Source organism: Polyodon spathula, chromosome 7, assembly GCF_017654505.1.
Source record: "Polyodon spathula isolate WHYD16114869_AA chromosome 7, ASM1765450v1, whole genome shotgun sequence".
NCBI lineage: Eukaryota > Metazoa > Chordata > Actinopteri > Acipenseriformes > Polyodontidae > Polyodon > Polyodon spathula.
The window spans coordinates 13,469,543-13,487,710 of NC_054540.1; the positions used below are offsets into that span (position 1 = coordinate 13,469,543).

Sequence of the window (18,168 nt, forward strand, 5' to 3'; positions counted from 1 at the left end):
GCTCCTGGTGTGCATAGCCCTTAAAATCTAAGTTAGTGGCATAGCTGTCAGCCATGTGCAAAAATCTTGATCGGTCACCAACACACCGCATTGCTTCATAATGGCTTTTCTAAAGCTGGAGGCAAACAGCCCTATTGATTAGTAACAGGCTTTCTACAAACAGATAAGTATGATATGTAAAACTAGAATTACTTAACATTATGGTAGTAATTCTAAAGGCACTTTATCAAGACATGCACACTGTACCTTGATGATCTATGCAAATATTTTTTTTGTTTTGCTATGTAACTGAACACTGATGGTGTCACACCTATAATAACGTGCCAATAACTTTTGATAATAATTTTTGTTATTCCACTCCTGTAAGCCAGTGAAGTTATTTTCCCCTGCTGTAGACCAAGATAGAAAGTGGCCTACAGTCCAGACTCTGGATAAACATTTTTTTATAATTTCCTTAAATGCTGTAAGCTAAGAAAGTGCTTTAAAACTTTTTTTTCTTTTCTTTTTTTTTTTTTTTTTTTTTTTTTTTTTTATTATAAATTTTTCACATTATTTAATTCCAGTTAAGGCAACAAAATGCTTAGTAGCTTACAATAAGTAATACTGTATTTGGTCACCATTCCTGCACTTTTCAATTAAGAATTTACACACCCGGATTCAATGACCTGTAAGATGATTAACAGAAACATTTTGTTCCGTAAGTAGTACATCTTTGTACAATTAAGCTCTCAATTAGTATCATAGCTTGAGTATATTCCAGTTAGACATATCATTGTGCAGTTTCAGAGTACTTACAGAAAATGTTGCTTTAATACACAAAGCATAACACAACATTATATAAAGGTCACAATGTTCTTAAGCACATTTTACTAGTAAAATGTCCAGTAAAATTCCTATAATCATCAAGTATCCTGGGCATTTCTAGGACTTCTGTGGCGTTCCCCTCTTGTCTTGGTTTGCCTCTCCTGTATTTGGGAGTATTTCCATTTGGCTGGTAGTGTTTTGAGCTTTTGCCGTTTTTTGTCTGTGCACCAGACCCTGACGCAGTATTCATCCACCCTTTGGAAGTTGCTGTATCCTATCAACTGAAGGAACTCCTTGTACCAAAGCCGATTGGACCCATGAGACAACCCCGGTGGTACAGGGCAAGGTTCTTTATGGTGTAGCTCTTCCTTGTCGTCTTTATTAAACATGTCCTCAATTCTCTCCTCTTCCAGGACCTCCAGGGTGATCTTAGTAACTGTGTGGATGAAGCCATGCTCCACTGTTTGACAAATATACGTCCCACCATCCATTCGATGCAGTTTCAGGAATAAAAGGCCATGGTCTGTTTTTACAATTCTTTCATCTGTTTTCACCTAAATTCATAAAAGAAAAGCACAGGGCAGGGGTTGTGGGGGTGTCAGTATATGACACTGTATATAATATAGAATATAAAATAAAATAGCATTTTCTATCACACAAACCTAGCGTAAAACAATGACTTTTATAAGTACTTTTTAAAGTTTTACGTTTTGATAATGTACAGCATTTACTATTGCACCACAATTTGACCAAAGGAGAGCTTTATTGTGGATTACAGATATGAGAAGAATATGTATTAACACATACCCTACTGAATAAGGTTATAACAGTTTTGTAAACTTAAAATGTTAAATACTGGCAGGAATAAAAATAATAAATCAGGAACAGACACAGACAGAGTTTAAAAACCATTCTGCAAAGTGTGGAATTTATGCAAAGTTAGCCTTACTTCATCCTTCCAGTTGTCATAATTCCTTTGTATAAACCAGAGAACATTTGCCTGTGGCGACCTTGGCGTGCACTCAAGTAGTGTACTGTTGTGTTCGATACCATAAACCAGCTTCTCATCTGTCATTTCAGAAACCACCCCTAGAAACAATGGGATTTCATTGATACAGTATTATTTTTTTTGTTATGTTTTTATTTATTTTGAAATCAAATCATCTACAAGCAATTTAAATCATATTTTATTTTAAGAGAGACTATTTATTTGTTTAACATGTTAACAGAAAGTGCCTTCTTTATTGAACTGCCTTGTTAGGCAGATACAGCAAAAACATAGCAAAGTGTAATAAAGCATAGTAAAAGCATGGAGAAACATAGGTAAGCATTGTAAAGCCCAGAGAGTTGCAGTAAAGCATATTGAAAAAAAAAAGGCAAAGCAACAATGCATACAGTAGTATAACCATGGGAATTAACGTTTGTAAGAGTAAACACTGGCTGGTTGGTATGAACCAGTAAATGCTTAATTTAGGTGACTGTTATAAATAATGTTAAAAGGTTCACCCTTCTATATATACTTAGAAGATCATTCCTGACATTCTCACCTATCTGGCAGTGGCATACCATAAACTACAGCAGTTTTGTTGAGGTACATACCGTGTATATGCTGTCCACGACACTGCTGCACTGCGTTACCATGACGGACATCTTGTCTACGGAAGCGTCTGCATTAATAATATGCAACACAAATGAGAAATATACAGTGAATATAAAAACAACATTTTAAATATTAAAGCCACGGGCCATTTGTTATTTTCATTTCAGCATGCCAGAGGATTTTTTTTTTGTATTAAATGCCCACAGTATATATATATAATATATATATATATATATATATATATATTATATATATATATATATATCTATATATATATATATATCTATATAATAGGGATGAGTTAAGTATAAGTATTCACCTCACTGTACTGATAATTATAATAATATATAATAATATAATAAATAAGAATAATTAATAATAATTCTAAAGAGTATGTATTATTATAAATCATGGTTCTACAGACAATACATGCAGTTCAGCAATTAGGACACCCTGCCGTCTGACATTTGTTGACTTTCACAGCTATGCCACTAAATTAGTCTTTTCACAGCCACCGTGGAAGAAAATGCTGAAGTAATTACTCTGTATCCATAGAGATGTAAAAATGTCTCTAATATGTTTTTTATGGTGAACATCCAGCTCTTGGTCTATCATTAATGTGCTTCACAAATCAGGGTGACATTGGTTGCTAGGAGTGAAGCAACACCCATTAGTTTCTTCAAATGGTTTTCTATTATTTCTAAAATTGTTTTATGCACTTACAAGTTAGAACCAATTTTCATTTTTTTTTTTTTGGAAGAAATGTATTAAATAATGTGAATGAAATGTAGTTCTTGTTTAGTCTTTGCAAGACAAACAGTGGCCCCGGGACCATAAAAAATGATCACTCACAAAGTCTTACACAATTTTTCAAGAGACGTCTTGGTAACAAGGATTTCTTACTTAACAGACACAACTAATACAAGTAAAAATAAAGCTGTGTCTTTGAAGCACTGTGCCCCGCCCCTGTGTGTATTTGTGTGTTATATGTTGCGTGTTGTGTGTTAATGTTGGTGTATAGTCATTAGTACACGGGATATAAATGGGTCTGTATAACACAGGTGATTTAAAATGTTTGTATTTAGGCACTAGGATTGCACAGCACTTCACGTGCAGGTAAAACGTAATAATATGTGAGCATGGGAAATTGCACTAGATTAATTCACGTGCAGTTGTACTGAGACTCCAATTGAATGATTGATTAGCAATCGAGTCTCAGTACAGCTGCATAAAAGCAACACGTTTTCACTCAGTAGGGGTTGTGTGTTTGGTTGAGCAGAGAACGGGTGTGGAGAAGGAGAAAGTAAACAAAGTAAAGTAAATTCAAGCATATAATTGCTATTTCGTGCTGGAAGGACCAGCACCATACTTGTGTGTTTGCTCGGACCCAACGTGTTTGTTTGTCTGTTCGTCTGTTGTTTGTCTAGTGTTAATACGTTTTGTTTGTCTATTTATTTTGGCCTCAAGTGCTGTGTCCTGTTTTATTGTTTAAATATTTTATTTGTTTCAATCAGTGCAACAGCGTCTCAGTTTCCATTCCAGTACTGCTTTTCTCTGTGTACTCCTTTCTGGCCTGACGTCACCCTACAGCCAGCCTGTTCATATTCTTCTCTTAAAGAAGATTGTTAGAAGTGTGCCATAGTGGTAATTATGACATTTTTGCATTATGTGAGCACACACTAGTTCAAACAAAACGGAATGGCCTAATGAAGAGGCTGGTTGAGAATGCATAGGCTACATGTATGCTATACTTGTTTTCTATTTGCTCAGTGAAAATGCTTTGATAATTCAGAAGATACCTTGATAAGAACCCAAAAGCCATAAGCTATAAACATGATTAAAGCATCAAGGAAACATTTTAGAACAGTGAGGGAAACTGATTACCACTTGTTAGGCACTGCTCACCAAAAAACTGACTTATTGGTCAGTTAAGAACCAATAAGTCAATGAATCCAGGACACAGAACCCTGGATTCAGTGTGTAAATTGCAATTCTTTACAGGAAAGAGTTGTACTTATGTTTGTACTTTTATTGGCAGAATAATACGTGCACTGTGGAAGAACTGAAGATGAAAAGTGAACTCTCAAGGAACAGTATACTGTACCTCCAAATACAAAATAACTTTTCATTTAAAAGAAAGAGTTTAATGAACCAATTCTATTAAAAAATAAAGCTTACAACATGTGCATTACCTTTTAGTGAGTGTTCCAGCTGGGTAATATCTGGAGCATGTCACCCCATCCCAGGCACAGTATGGATCCCTAGCCAGGCAGCAATCAGCACATGCTGTTCCATACACATCACACTGATGGAGCTTTACCTGAGCTATTCCAGATTCAGAACCGACGTACAGTTGTTGCTTTAAAGGAATTGTTAAAGTGTTAAAGTTCCTTGAACATTTGTTCCCAGAACATACTTAAAAGAACTAAGTTTATTAAACTTGAACAAGACTTCAATATTTGGGTAACAAAACATGTTACACTTTACACATATATATATATATATATATATAGGATATATATATATATTATCTAAAATATATATTATATATATATATATATATATATATATATATATATATATATTGTAACTCCTCGTATCGGTTTTGCAAAATTCATTTAAGTAAGTGACGTAAAATCTCGACAAGAAAAAGTCTTACATATTGATTTTTTTTGTAACAGTTAAAAACTTAGAAATTCTTACCGACATCTTTAAATATAAAATAACTTTAATTTTATCTCTTTGTGACACATGTTTTTTTTATATAAAAAAAAAAGGACCATCATTGTCCTAGTAAGTGTTATTTCCTATTGCTTATGCCTCAAAAGTATAGAAAATGGCTATTATTCCCCACAAACTTTGCTTTTGTGACCAGGACAGTGATATTTTGAAATGTACCTATTTCCAATGAGAAAACGGGCAAATGTGTGTCTTTTCGTTCACATAAAGTCAGAAAAAAACAACATATTAAAATGTTATATTATATATTTGTAAACTTCGAAAACTACTCACTTCTAAATCTTTTGTAGTCATTTTTGTATTACTTTAGTATAAATACATGTTAATTTGGATTTATATGTTGTTTTTTTCTGACTTTATGTGAACGAAAAGACACACATTTGCCCATTTTCCCATTGGAAATAGTGATATTTTGAAATATCACTGTCCTGGTCACAAAAGCAAAGTTTGTGGGGAATAATAGCCATTTTCTATACTTTTGAGGCATAAGCAATTAGGAAATAACACTTACCACCCAGGAACACAAATTGTGTTACATAGTGTTATACAATGAGCCTACCCTTTTAACAGAAATTTCCATTGCCACTATCGGGTTATTAGGAATATTATTACATTATAAACTGGAAAAAAAAAAAAAAAATAACCTTGATTAAAGTTAAAAAATATATAATTGAAATGATCAGAGACATCACTTTAACTTTTTATATCCGTGCATAAGTGCAGCTGGGGTGTGGCTGGAGGGAGCGAGTTTAGCACAGTGGAGCTGTAATGTACTCCATGTCACAAAAGAAATATAAAATGATTACTGTTATTATTAATATTATTACATTATGAACTGGAGAGAGGATAATACACATTTGCAACAAAATAACCTTGATTAAAGTTAAAAAATATATAATTGCATGTTTGGTAGAAAAACAAACTAAGACCCATGATCAGAGACATCACTTGAACTTTTTATATCCGTGCATAAGTGCAGCTGGGGTGTGGCTGGAGGGAGCGAGTTTAGCACAGTGGAGCTGTAATGTACTCCATGTCACAAATGCTCTATCACGGTTGTAATAGTGCCACTGTTTCTACAAAATATGTAAAATACTGTAGCACAGGAAATGTCTCTAATAAATGACTCACAAATACAAGATGAGTCACACTGGAGAATTCACAAGATATGACCATATCAAAAATTCAAATAAAATACTAAAGTTACCTTGAAAATGTGCAGTTCTTCCAGAATTACTTCTTCCATAGTTTCAGTTTCCTTGTTGTATATTGTGATCACTTTTAGTACAACGCCATTGTCTGAAAAATAAATAAAAACAAAAATTCTCTAATACAAAATAAATAAAATGGGATTCAACATCAAGCTATGATTCAGAACCAGTTATCATTGTAAGTGTCACTAGGTTCATTGTAATAACTAATAAAAGGAGGTACCTTTTGAAGTGCAAGGTTTGAAATTGTTTCTGACACATAATATAGATTCCCTGGTCAGTACCACTACCAGTATTTAACAATCGTCACATGTACTAAAATCCATTTGCCAGTGACCAGACAGTATGTATGCTTCAGGAAACCTCTAAAATGCTTGGATTCAGGGCCGGCCTTAAGACATGGTGAGCGATGTGGCCGTCTAGGGCCTCCACCCTTTAGGGGGCCCCATGCTCAACCTGTGAGATTTAATGTGCCGTGAGATGTGCATGCAAAATGCTCAGGGGTGCACATTTGATGCTACAGTGCTAGATTCTATCACTTGGGTACCTCATATAGCACCAGCAACATTACATTCTGGCGCCAGTAGACATACATATATATATATTTTTATTCCATAGCAACTATAGATGATGATAGTTTCTTATTCGGTCTGGACTACTCACATGGCCCACTCACACAGGAGAGAAGGTTCCTGTTGTGTGGGAAAGTGGTAGCAAACATTCCAGCACAATTTTACACAGAATCAATTAAATCTTTGTTCAGCAAGTCAAAAAGTTATATGGGCAAGTAGTTGATTTAATAGGTAACAATAATTGTAAAATAATGTTCTGTGTTTGTAAGCCACTTCATTTTACTGTGAGAGTTAAGCTTTGCTAGTTTATAAACACATTTTGTTGATTGGTTAGATGCATATAATAATGGATTTATGTTAAAATCAAATCAGTTGCAGCAGCTAATGTAAATATAATCTATTAATATAAAGCTGAATTCACAAGCTATTGTTTAGTTAATATGTCAGTCAGGTCTGCCAGGCTACTCAGTTTTGGTGTTAAGAGATTATTATATATAGTAAAATACTCTGAATGGAGTAATATAATAATAGTGACAATTAAATTAAAATAATTTTTTCTTAAAAAAAAATAATAATAATAATAATAATAATAATAATAATAATAATAATAATAATAATAATAATAATAATAATAATAACAATACAGGCTGCTATGAGTTTTGCCATGGATGAGAGATGTGGCAGAATTTCCTTTTTACACAATATTACAAATATGGGTGTGATTAGATATGGGGTAAATTTTGTTAATACTATTTACTGTAACACAAAACACTAGACATTGCACATAGAGTGTCAAAGAGCGATTTTTTTTGTTATTAGTATTATTTATTTATATATTTATTTCTGCCTGGTTATTCTTGACATGTCAGAACCCACTTATAGTTGGGCATTACAGTATTTTTCATTAGGCCTACTGCACCTGATATACTAACTTTAAGAAACGGTTGCTGCTGTAGCATTCATTTGATGTTCTGGACCCGCACTTAATCATCACCGCCTAGGGCCCCACACAGCCTAAGGCTGGCCCTCCTTTGATTTATAACAAAATGTCCTGGCAGATGTCTCCCTTCTCTTTTACCTGTTCCTACAAAAAGAACATTGTAGTGTCCATCGTCTGCTTCAACTCTGTCCACAGCAATCTGTTTGAGATTGTATTTCCCATCTGTTTTTAGAAGAGCCGGTCTCTTGTTTACAGGGTAGACAGACTGGTACATTACAGGGTGAGCACGCACAAAGCGAAGGACATCGTCTGGGTAACCCTTGGAACTAGTGTACTGACCTCCATTCATCTTACTGGCACACTGAAGGGAAAACAACAAGAATAAATGATTATAAAGCATTGTCAGGTGGACGGAAGTGGTACATATGCATAAATCAAGCAGGACTATAGTACATTATGTTATATGTAACAGCAACATATGGTTAGTTTTACTTTGGTAATATTATATTAATACACATGTTCATAAAAGAAAAACATAAACATATCATTTTTCGGTAGTTGGTTAAATTTTTGTTTTGTTTTGTTTTAGTAACACTGATGGGATAATAAGGAGGTAATAAACATATTGTCTTTAGTATAGTGTAGCAGGTAGAGTCCTGTCACAGGCTTTTCTGGCTTATGCGTGGTGCTGCAAGTGGAGTTTGGATGCTTGGCATCAGAAGTGATGCCGGATGTGTGGTTTCACAAGAAAGCATGACCAAGTAATCCTTGACTGGCTGGTGGGCATGTCTCGATGAGCGCCTGACTATAAAAAAACAGTGAACACACTCCTTTATTATTTTCCAGCCAGATGCATACTTTGGAGAGAGACGGGTCGGCTATGAACCACAACACTGAGTGTCTATGCAAAGGGAATGCTTTGTTCATTTTAGTTGTCTCTATCTGTTCAACCCGGACGTCTATAAGAATGGTTTATAGTTTTGGGGATTTTATGATTTGTGTAACGCAGGAGGTTCCAGGAGCAGGACTCTCCTTTTACTAGAAGATTAGCCACTTGTGGGCCACCTTTTGTTTTCTTAGTTTTGTTTTCACTCTGGTTTGTTTTGCATTTGTGTAAGTGTTTGGAGGGGGGGGGCAAGTATTATTATAAATGCATGGCGACAACATTTTAGAAAATGTCTCAACAAAGATAGTAACCCCTGAAAAATTGACATTGTGGGGACATCCCCACTTTGTAAGTCATGTTTTTAAGAATGAAATATGCCTTCAAAAAAATAAATAAATAGATAGAAGTGTCAAAATATTTAGTTTGTTGTCGGCTTTCACCCTGTGTGGAGTTTTGTCTGACTGGAGTTAGAAATAGTAAATACAAATATAGTGAGAGTCATTGAGAAGTTCCCACAAATATAGGAATGCAAATGTGTGTGTGTTTGTGTTTGTGTGTGTGTGCGTGTGCATGTGTGTCTACTTGCTACACTTCATACTGTTTCTGTGAAGGCCCCCCACACCTGGGCTGTCACTTGCAATAGCAACCAAAGTTTTTTTTTTGTATTTCTATGTTGTAAAATTGAATGTGGCATTTGCCAGCAATAACTCAGGTGTCATCTCAATCAAGGGGATATCATATACCTTACATACAGGTATTTGCCTAAATTATAATACAAAACTACAAGCCTAAGATTAGAAGTGCATCACTTTTATTGTTTTGCTGCTACTGTACACAATGCTCAGTAAAAACTCTTTAAAACTGCCTGTCTGCTGTAAGTGTTTCTGCAATTTACAGAATCCACAGCCACTATACCTAGATAAGAAATCAGAAAACGGAAAACAATGTAATTGCAACGAGAGGAAAGAAGACTTTTAGATTTTAAAATGTTCTCCCATTTAAACTTCCTCTGTTGTGATGTTTTGATAAAGGTAGCTGTACTATGGTTGCACAACATCCCCCCAGAACTCTCCCAGAGTCGTTCCTGAGGCATTGATTGAAAGCCAAAATGGAGGATCCCCTTTCTAAAACCAAATCAATCAAATGAAACAAAATCCGATACAAACCAAGGGGGTAGAAAAGAAGAGTCAGGCCAGACATACAGTATGTTCTCTATTATTTGAATTACGAAGTAAGACATTATTAGGCTGGAAACAGAAGGCATTACAAAAGTGGATAGTTTTCTTTTTTCTTTCATTTTTCAAGCTGGTGTCACATATCACAATATCTTAATCTTTTGATATTCTAAAGGCCAGCAAGCATTCAGTATAGTGTTTCATAGGTAATAATACGGGAAAGGGCTAATGTAGGCAGACATCTACTTAGGAAAAAAAACTAATTTTTTGTCTTCCAAATGACTTGCTTGCAAATAAATAACACTTTATCTAAAGACAAGTTTGAACCATGTTGCTCAGAAGTGATTTTGGACAAAGATTGGTCTCAGTGTGCTGAACTTAATTTCATTTCAGAGAACTGATTGAGTGGGTGAGTTAAATTTATTACTCTGGCATTTTTAAAGTATTTGAAATTATGTAATATTGACCTCATTATTCCAGAAGATTTTACTGCCATTGCCAAGCTTTAAGTGCCTAAAATTCACTTATTGGCTTATGCTAGGTTTAAACTCACCGTGCACTACTGTATACATCAGTACAAGGCTTATATAATTGCTATCACTATGATGTATGTGGGCAACACGATGTCAAGTGAACTTTCGAAACAAAGCAAAATAGTTGGTAAAAAAAAAAAAAAAATCCATTATTATAAGACACAAAGGCATTAGCTGAAAGGTTTCACTTCAGAAAAGTTTTTCCTCAGAAATATATTAGTAATATATATTAATATATTAATAATATATAACAAGGCTTAAAAAATGGCTTACTGATCCAGGTCTTGGAAATGGCACTTTTCCCTCATATGCTACCCAATGGTATCCTGGTCCTTCTTGGTGTGCATATGGCCCATTGAATGCATCTCGAATATCAGCCATACGATACACACACACAGCGTATCCTTTAAATACATTGCTGTAAAAAAAAGCAAAATAGCAGTGCATGCATGTAGACTATTCCCCATGCTTGCAGTGAATGTCTATTTACATTATGGTAATATAAATCACCCAGATCAGTGGGAGCATGGGAAAGCTTCAAAGAAAAGTAACTACTACATGAATATCAAGTCTGTTAGCAGCTTGAAGCTCTGCCCTCTCAGTCCCACACCAGTACATGTTTCAAACAACGGATATGCTATCAGTTAATAAAAGATTTCAGATCGGTGCACATGTTGACTGTTAGGTTAAAGGTTAAGACTAACTGGTGGCATTTTCCAAGAGATGTACTAAAGGCTTTAAATTTGATTTTGTCTTACTTATTCTTGTTCAATAATACAAAAATTAATTACAATGTTGTACTGTAGGATTTTAAGAACAAGTGGTATACGGTATATATTTTAAAGACACGTGTGAGAAAGGTAATATTATAATATACACTGTGTGTTCTTAGTTTAGCATACTTCAGAAATAATGATATATTATAATTTGGAGAATAGAGCCTATATTCAGTACGTATGCACACATACACTACCTGAGCATACATATCTATTCAACTGAATTAATCTTTCAAAGTAAAAAATATGTATTACACACATGCTGGTAATTAATTATTTATTTGTTTTGTTAAAATGTTATTTTTTTGGACATAGCTTTGGAGGAGAATGTTGCATGAAGTTTAGATTTGACAAAGAGGTTAATGAGCCTTGAAAGGTTTGTTCCATGCTCACTAGAGGGCGGTAGGTCCATGTCAATTGGGGTGCTGTGGTTGTACTATATTTGTTAATATATTTAGCTATTGTAATACTTAGAAATTGAAATATAATTCATCTGCATTGCTTATTTAGTTTGCATTCAGCAAATTGTGATATGGTTGTGATCTGTACATGATGACTGTACATTAGTTCAAATCACTGACCTTGTAGTGCTGAATAGGGCAAAAATCTCAGGGTTTTTATCATCTTGTGTCTGGAGTAGGAACACATCCTCTGGAAAACATATGAAGATATGGTTGTATTTATTTTAGTCAATCTGTAGTTCAAAGGCACACATTGGGCAAGAGGGTGTTTTAACTTGTTTCACCTCACTGGTTGCACAGTACACACTCAACATTCCATAATACCACAATTTGGTTAAGTCTGCTGTGAAGTCAATAAGTACAGTCCAGGTGATTTGATTTCTTTTTAAAACACCAGTTAAAACAACTTTCCCACAGTTTCTTCTTGTAACAGATCTCCCTAGACCCTGTGATGTTTTCTGTCAGTGCAGTTGCTCCAATAGTTTTTCCTCTCCCATGTCTTTCAAATCATATCAGTATTACTGAGGACGAAATATAAAAAATAAAAAAAACAACAAATATCATAGTTTTGTAACTATGATAATGGGGGGAGTGGGGCAGAATACGTTAACATCTATAGAAATAAGCTACCATATCAATAGGTCATGCATTTTATTTGAAATAGGCTTCAATCAATTTATATTACAAAGCTGTATTTACCCAGTTCATCAAAATATGTGTCAATTCCATTAGGCCCAGGCACAGAACAAATAAGTCGTGTTTTGAGTAAACTGGTCCATTTATTTACCAGCATTCTTTGTCCTCCAAGATCAGTCTGAGGAGAAAGCAAAAATTAAAATGTTGATAATACCCCAAATACCTGACCATGGATAAGTTTAGACAGCATCAATCTGGGCATCTGATACCTCCATGTAAAATCATAAATACTATTTAATTTTCATCTTTCTCATTTCAGAAGTGTGAAGTGCCTGATTGGGTAAGGTGGTGAAGATCTGCATCTCTCTGTGTGTTTATTTAAAGCACATAGCGACATTACCCTTTCAAAGCCTATTTGAATGAGCAGTGTGGCTAGACTTTTATTTACAGTAGTTTATAAACTGTATACTGTCATGAGACAATAAGTAGATTAATGAATGGTGTAATAATTCTGGGAACCTATCATTTTCCAATGTATGAAGAAGACATCAGCATAGTAGTCTGCCTCTAAATGATGTTATTTGGAGTACACTGACTATTAGATTATGTATTCCAACATTTCAAAAAGCTGTGAACCATTAAATGTTGATTTCCACAAGTTAGTAAGTAAGCATGTGTATTTATTTATATAGTGCCTTTTATATAAAAGTATCTCAAAGTGCTTTATAAGTCAATAAAAACAAAAAATACAATACAATTAATTAAAACAATAAAAAAATGAACATGAAAAATGGTCGGCTGTTTAGGAGGTCTCGGAGCCGGTCCTGTTAATGGTGGAGCAGAGAGAGGAGGTGGTACTCGGCTGCTCCGTTGCACTGGAGAGGTGAGTACGCCGGCCTTGGTGGAAACCAGGGAGTCCTCGAAGTCCTTGACGAGTTTCAGAGTCTCTTCCAGGGTGTCGGGATTGTGGCGCCGTATCCACACCTGTGTATCGGCGCCGACCACGTGGCAAAACTGTCAACCACAATAGCCTCTCCCATCTGTAGGCTTGTTTTCTGGGAGGGGTTGAGCCAGTGCACAGTTTTTGTACAACAACCCTGGGGTGTGTATCCGGGGCCTCTTGTTCTCCCAGAACCATGTACGGTGTGTTTCCTCTGTGGTATTTCAAATGGAGCAGAATAGCTTGCTTTACCAGGTCGTACTGAGTGGCTTCGTTGTCCATCATGGCCTGGTAAGCTGCCTGAGCCTCTCCGATCAGGCAGGTTCCCTGCTGGCTTGCCCAGAACTCCTTTGGCCATCATCTTTTGCGCCCTGGCTTTAGGGGCCGTCATCAAGGGTCTTGCTGTTACCATGGACGGTATTGCCAGACCGACCCTCTCAATCAGTGCTGTGTACCGCTCCCCAACCTCTTGTCCGCTTTCCACTGCCTCTAGCAGCGCTGAAAATGATACGTGATCCATCCCGTGTTCTGACACCATGTGTGGCAAACTGGTTAACAGTGTGCAGGTGAGGGTGATCAATACTCAGAGAGACAACGATAGTCCAGGTGCAATGGTGTTTTTTTTTATAATCCAATTGCCTGATGGCGAAACAGCAGCAAACAATAACAATATCAACAGGCAATACAGCGGCAGGTATTGCTCTAAATAATACACAGTCCTGTTCTTATTCACCCACATGTAACACAGACACAAACACAAACACAAGTCCACAGTGCATGCTCTGGTGCTCGTAGTAAAAATATAGTTCTGGTGATACAAAGTGCAGTGGTGTTGATCTGGGTTTTGTGCTAGCCTTAGGCGACCACTCCGGATCATATTAGCCATCTAAATAACAATAAACAATATAGACTTTTAACCATTCATAAAGGAACAGATCACATCACTATGTCCCCTTAAATACTGTCAACCATGACCCCTTGGTTAACGAGTGCACCCGTTTCTCCAATCTGCGGATGCCACATCGTTTTCCTTCCGGGTCAATGATTTAGTATACAGTAGTTTTGCCCCCTTTCTAGACTCCCACCTAACCCTGGGAATGAACTGTAGGTCCATTCAGTCCAGGGTACTCTATACCCTTTACATAGTGCCGGATGGGAGGGAGATCTAACACCAACAATCATTTGATCAATGTCACAATAACATAATAATAATATTTCTTACAGCACAGACTCTCCCAACCCTGGTATAGACCACACCACCATCCACCTCAATTGCTTTTTCAGTGAAGAAGAAATACACTTTATCATCCTTGTGGTCATCATTGTCAGGGATAACATACGAGCCAACAAACTTGGGTTCTGAAAAACAAAAACAATAAACTAATAATCTAAAACAAACCCTCTTGGACATTTTCAACATTGGAAGTCATCAGGGCAAAAAACAAATGTACTATAGAACTACTGTACACGGTTATTTGCAACCTCTCTAGAATAAAATGCATAAGTGGTATTGAAACTGTAAAATTAAACCTGTAGTACCTGTAATTTTAATGTACATTACAATACAATGCAGTTGGATAGCATTATAACAGAATGACCTGCTTTAATCTACTCTACTTGTTTTGCTTATTATAGTTGGATGTATTTCCCCTCTCAGATAGTACTTTGCTTTTGAATTTCAAGAAAGCTAAGTAAATATTTAGGGTGGGGAAAAAGAAAATTCAGTCAACACATGTCTAAATGACATTATATTATTTCTTATAGTGGCATGTGGTTAATACCATCTTCAGTTTAAGGGGTCCCTGAATTTTTTTTTTTTTTTCATTTTTATTACCACGGACCATCACTTATTTAATTTATATCACTTGCCAAGGAATGCGTTAGCATGGGCAGAAGATGTTTTCAGTGCTACCCTGCAAGCTGACTGATCTATGTGAGTTTGGCCACCTGCTGGTAACCATGGATTAGACACATTAAAACTGCACTGATTGTAATAAACCCAACAAAAATTGTATTCAACACATTTTTCACTATTTTCAATATTTATTTACTTTGCGCTGTACTGGTTTTTTTTTTTTGGTACAGCATCTTTTGAAATTGTTAAAATAAATACAAAACTGTGTTTAAATTCCGTTGTATATGATTGTGCTTATTTCTTAAATATTTAGTTTTACAGTGTAGTAACATACCACAAGTGATGGCTACAGTATATAACATTCAGCAGTATAAGAACTCAAACAAAAGCATGTCTCTATTGGTTTTCTGCCTGTTTTTATACTTTGCTTTGGGATATGCTAATGTTTTAAAAAATAATGTGATAGATACAATTTTGAATTAAAGAAAAACAAAGTGAAAACTAAATGATTTTTTAAAACAATGACAAGGATACCAGTGATAATGTTGCTTCTTTGGTTATCATTCCTGTAAGGACACAGTTTTATAGTGGTACAGTATACAGCTTTAAGGTACTTTAAAAGGGCTTGCCTTTTAATTGCCGTTCATCATTCCATTCTGTTCTTGTGTAGGAAAGGTGGTCCATTCGATAAATAGCAGCATCATGTCCCCAGTAATCTGTATAGAGCCCAACAAATAACTCGCCCCCTGAAGACCAAAAGCAGGACATTCAAAGGGTTATCATAATATGCATACACAACATATACACTGATTTATAGGTAACCCCTAATCATCAATTCTTAAACACTTGGAACAATTTCATTTTGACTAGTTAAGCAGATAATTTGTTCAATTTAGTAATTTAGAAATAATTTGGAACAAAAACCTGGTCCTGGTCTCGTGGACCAGAGCTAACCACTTCTGATTTAATTGAACACATTAATTTGCTAAACTGATCAAAAACTTATACTCTTCAGAAAATGCTAAGTATTGTAGCTCTCCAGGACCAGGGTTGTCCATCCCTGCAGTATACAGTACTACCAAAACAAGGTATTGCAGTAATGTGCATTTATATAAAAGTAAAGATGTTTACTGTACTGAAAAGCAAAATAAATGTCCACAAGGGAGCAGTGTTGGATCACTGCACATTTTTTTGGAGGAAGATTTTAACAAAATAAAGACTACCATAACATTTTTTTTTTTTTTTGCCAGCCAGGACCTGGTAGTGGTGGATTTGTCATGGTTTATAGTTAGTAAAAACTAACTAAAAGTAGAAGTGGTTACACAACACAAGGTTGGTTATTTGCAACATGTATTTCATCTTCATAATAATGTGGCAGAAAAAGTAAATATATACAGCAAATTATGACCCAAGGAATGTTAAACACAGCCTAAATTAAATCAAGAGCCTTCATTTTGAAAGTGAACAATGACTTGGTTTGGCCTCTCTTTTATGGGCATGCCTGAATAATTTGGCAGATGCATTTCAGACAGCAATGTCCCATCTATAGACAATAGAGGGGTCAGGGGTTGGTATAAAGAGTTCCCCAGGGATTTCACACACTTCCCTTGATCTGCTTATTATCAGGCTAACAATTCAGTTGAGCCCCTTTGGAGGAACTTCACCGATTTCACCAAGCAAGATTACTCCAGCTTTTTTTTTTTTGGCAGGAAAGTCCAAAAACATAAAATAGATCAATATATTATTTACCTTCAGATTTATTACATCCTTTGTCAAAATGATAGGATTAAGCAACTAAATACAGTTGGCTAAAATGCATATTCTCCCAAACAGACTACACCCTTATTCATAGTATGGCTAAAACGATTTAATTGTATTGAAAATAGATGCAGTGATGTGGTGAAATAGCATGGTAGTTACTCTCTCATATAATGATTTGACTTCAGTATGACTGTAAATGGAATTCATTATGTTATTCCTGCTAGGGATGGTACAATTAACCTAAGCCTAGTAAATCTTTAAGAGAAACCATTTATCAACTAATTTTCGGCAGCTTTGCTCATAAACTACTATATTAATTTCACCGTGTGTGGGTGTGCTTGTGGATTCAATGTACAATATATGAAGACTGCTTATTAAAGATAGTATGTGCTTACAGCATGGTGTAATAATAAGTGTACCATACTCTTCACTGTCTTTTGTAGGGTTTGTGACCTACTCGTCTTGTCATTTGGTGTTGCTGTGCTCAACAAAAGAGGCATCCAAGTAAGCACATTGCATCAATAATTGAACTTGATTCTTTCCCAATCATAACAATTCTATTGGTTGTGTTTATAGCACATTCCCAGTGAGTATGATTTAGTGCTACAAAGAAAACAAACAAAAGAAAGTTGGAGAACTGCACAAAACAATGCCACTCACTTTAGAACTGATGTTCTTTGGATTATGTCACAGTTAACACATAAGAACAAAAGAAATGTTACAAACGAGGAGGCCATTCGGCCCATCTTGTGCGTTTTGGTTGTTAATAGCTTATTGATCCCAGAATCTCATCAAGCAGCTTCTTGAAGGATCCCAGGGTGTCAGCTTCAACAACATTATTGGGGAGTTGGTTCCAGAGTCCCACAATTCTCTGTGTAAAAAATTGGCTCCTATTTTCTGTTCTGAATGCCCCTTTATTTAATCGTCATTTGTGACCCCTCGTTCTTGTTTCTTTTTTTTCAGGTTGAAAAAGTCCCCTGGGTCAACACTGTCAATACCTTTTAGAATTCTGAATGCTTGAATCAGATCACTGCGTAGTTTTCTTTGTTCAAGATTGAATAGATTCAATTATTTTAGCTTCACCATATGATATGCCATTTTGTTTAAAACTGCAATTTTTATATGAGGAAAAAAGTGATAACAAATAAATCTGTCTTACGTTTTAAGGTGGAAACACAAGGGCTGTTTGGCTCAAATGGACATCTGCCTCTCCCATTCTCAGTCATGTTAATCTCCAGTTTAAACAGCCTGTCCTAAAGAATGAGAATACAGTCATACA

At 35.5% G+C, this 18,168-nt stretch overlaps 1 protein-coding gene across 1 annotated transcript in view; it reads right to left on the reverse strand.

The window, feature by feature from the left end:
- Positions 1 to 563: 563 nt before the first annotated feature.
- sema3e (sema domain, immunoglobulin domain (Ig), short basic domain, secreted, (semaphorin) 3E) overlaps positions 564 to 18,168 on the reverse strand; it is a 40,519-nt gene continuing 22,914 nt past the window's right edge. The window contains exons 5-17 of the mRNA XM_041254613.1: positions 18,049 to 18,142; positions 15,758 to 15,874; positions 14,496 to 14,632; positions 12,397 to 12,511; positions 11,818 to 11,887; positions 10,734 to 10,878; positions 8,005 to 8,227; positions 6,342 to 6,442; positions 5,703 to 5,735; positions 4,597 to 4,763; positions 2,404 to 2,471; positions 1,754 to 1,893; positions 564 to 1,358 (exon numbers count right to left, since the gene is read on the reverse strand). Of these exons, the coding sequence (XP_041110547.1) occupies positions 903 to 1,358; positions 1,754 to 1,893; positions 2,404 to 2,471; positions 4,597 to 4,763; positions 5,703 to 5,735; positions 6,342 to 6,442; positions 8,005 to 8,227; positions 10,734 to 10,878; positions 11,818 to 11,887; positions 12,397 to 12,511; positions 14,496 to 14,632; positions 15,758 to 15,874; positions 18,049 to 18,142 (1,866 nt within the window). The 3' untranslated portion in view covers positions 564 to 902. The remainder of the gene's footprint in view (positions 1,359 to 1,753; positions 1,894 to 2,403; positions 2,472 to 4,596; positions 4,764 to 5,702; positions 5,736 to 6,341; positions 6,443 to 8,004; positions 8,228 to 10,733; positions 10,879 to 11,817; positions 11,888 to 12,396; positions 12,512 to 14,495; positions 14,633 to 15,757; positions 15,875 to 18,048; positions 18,143 to 18,168) is intronic.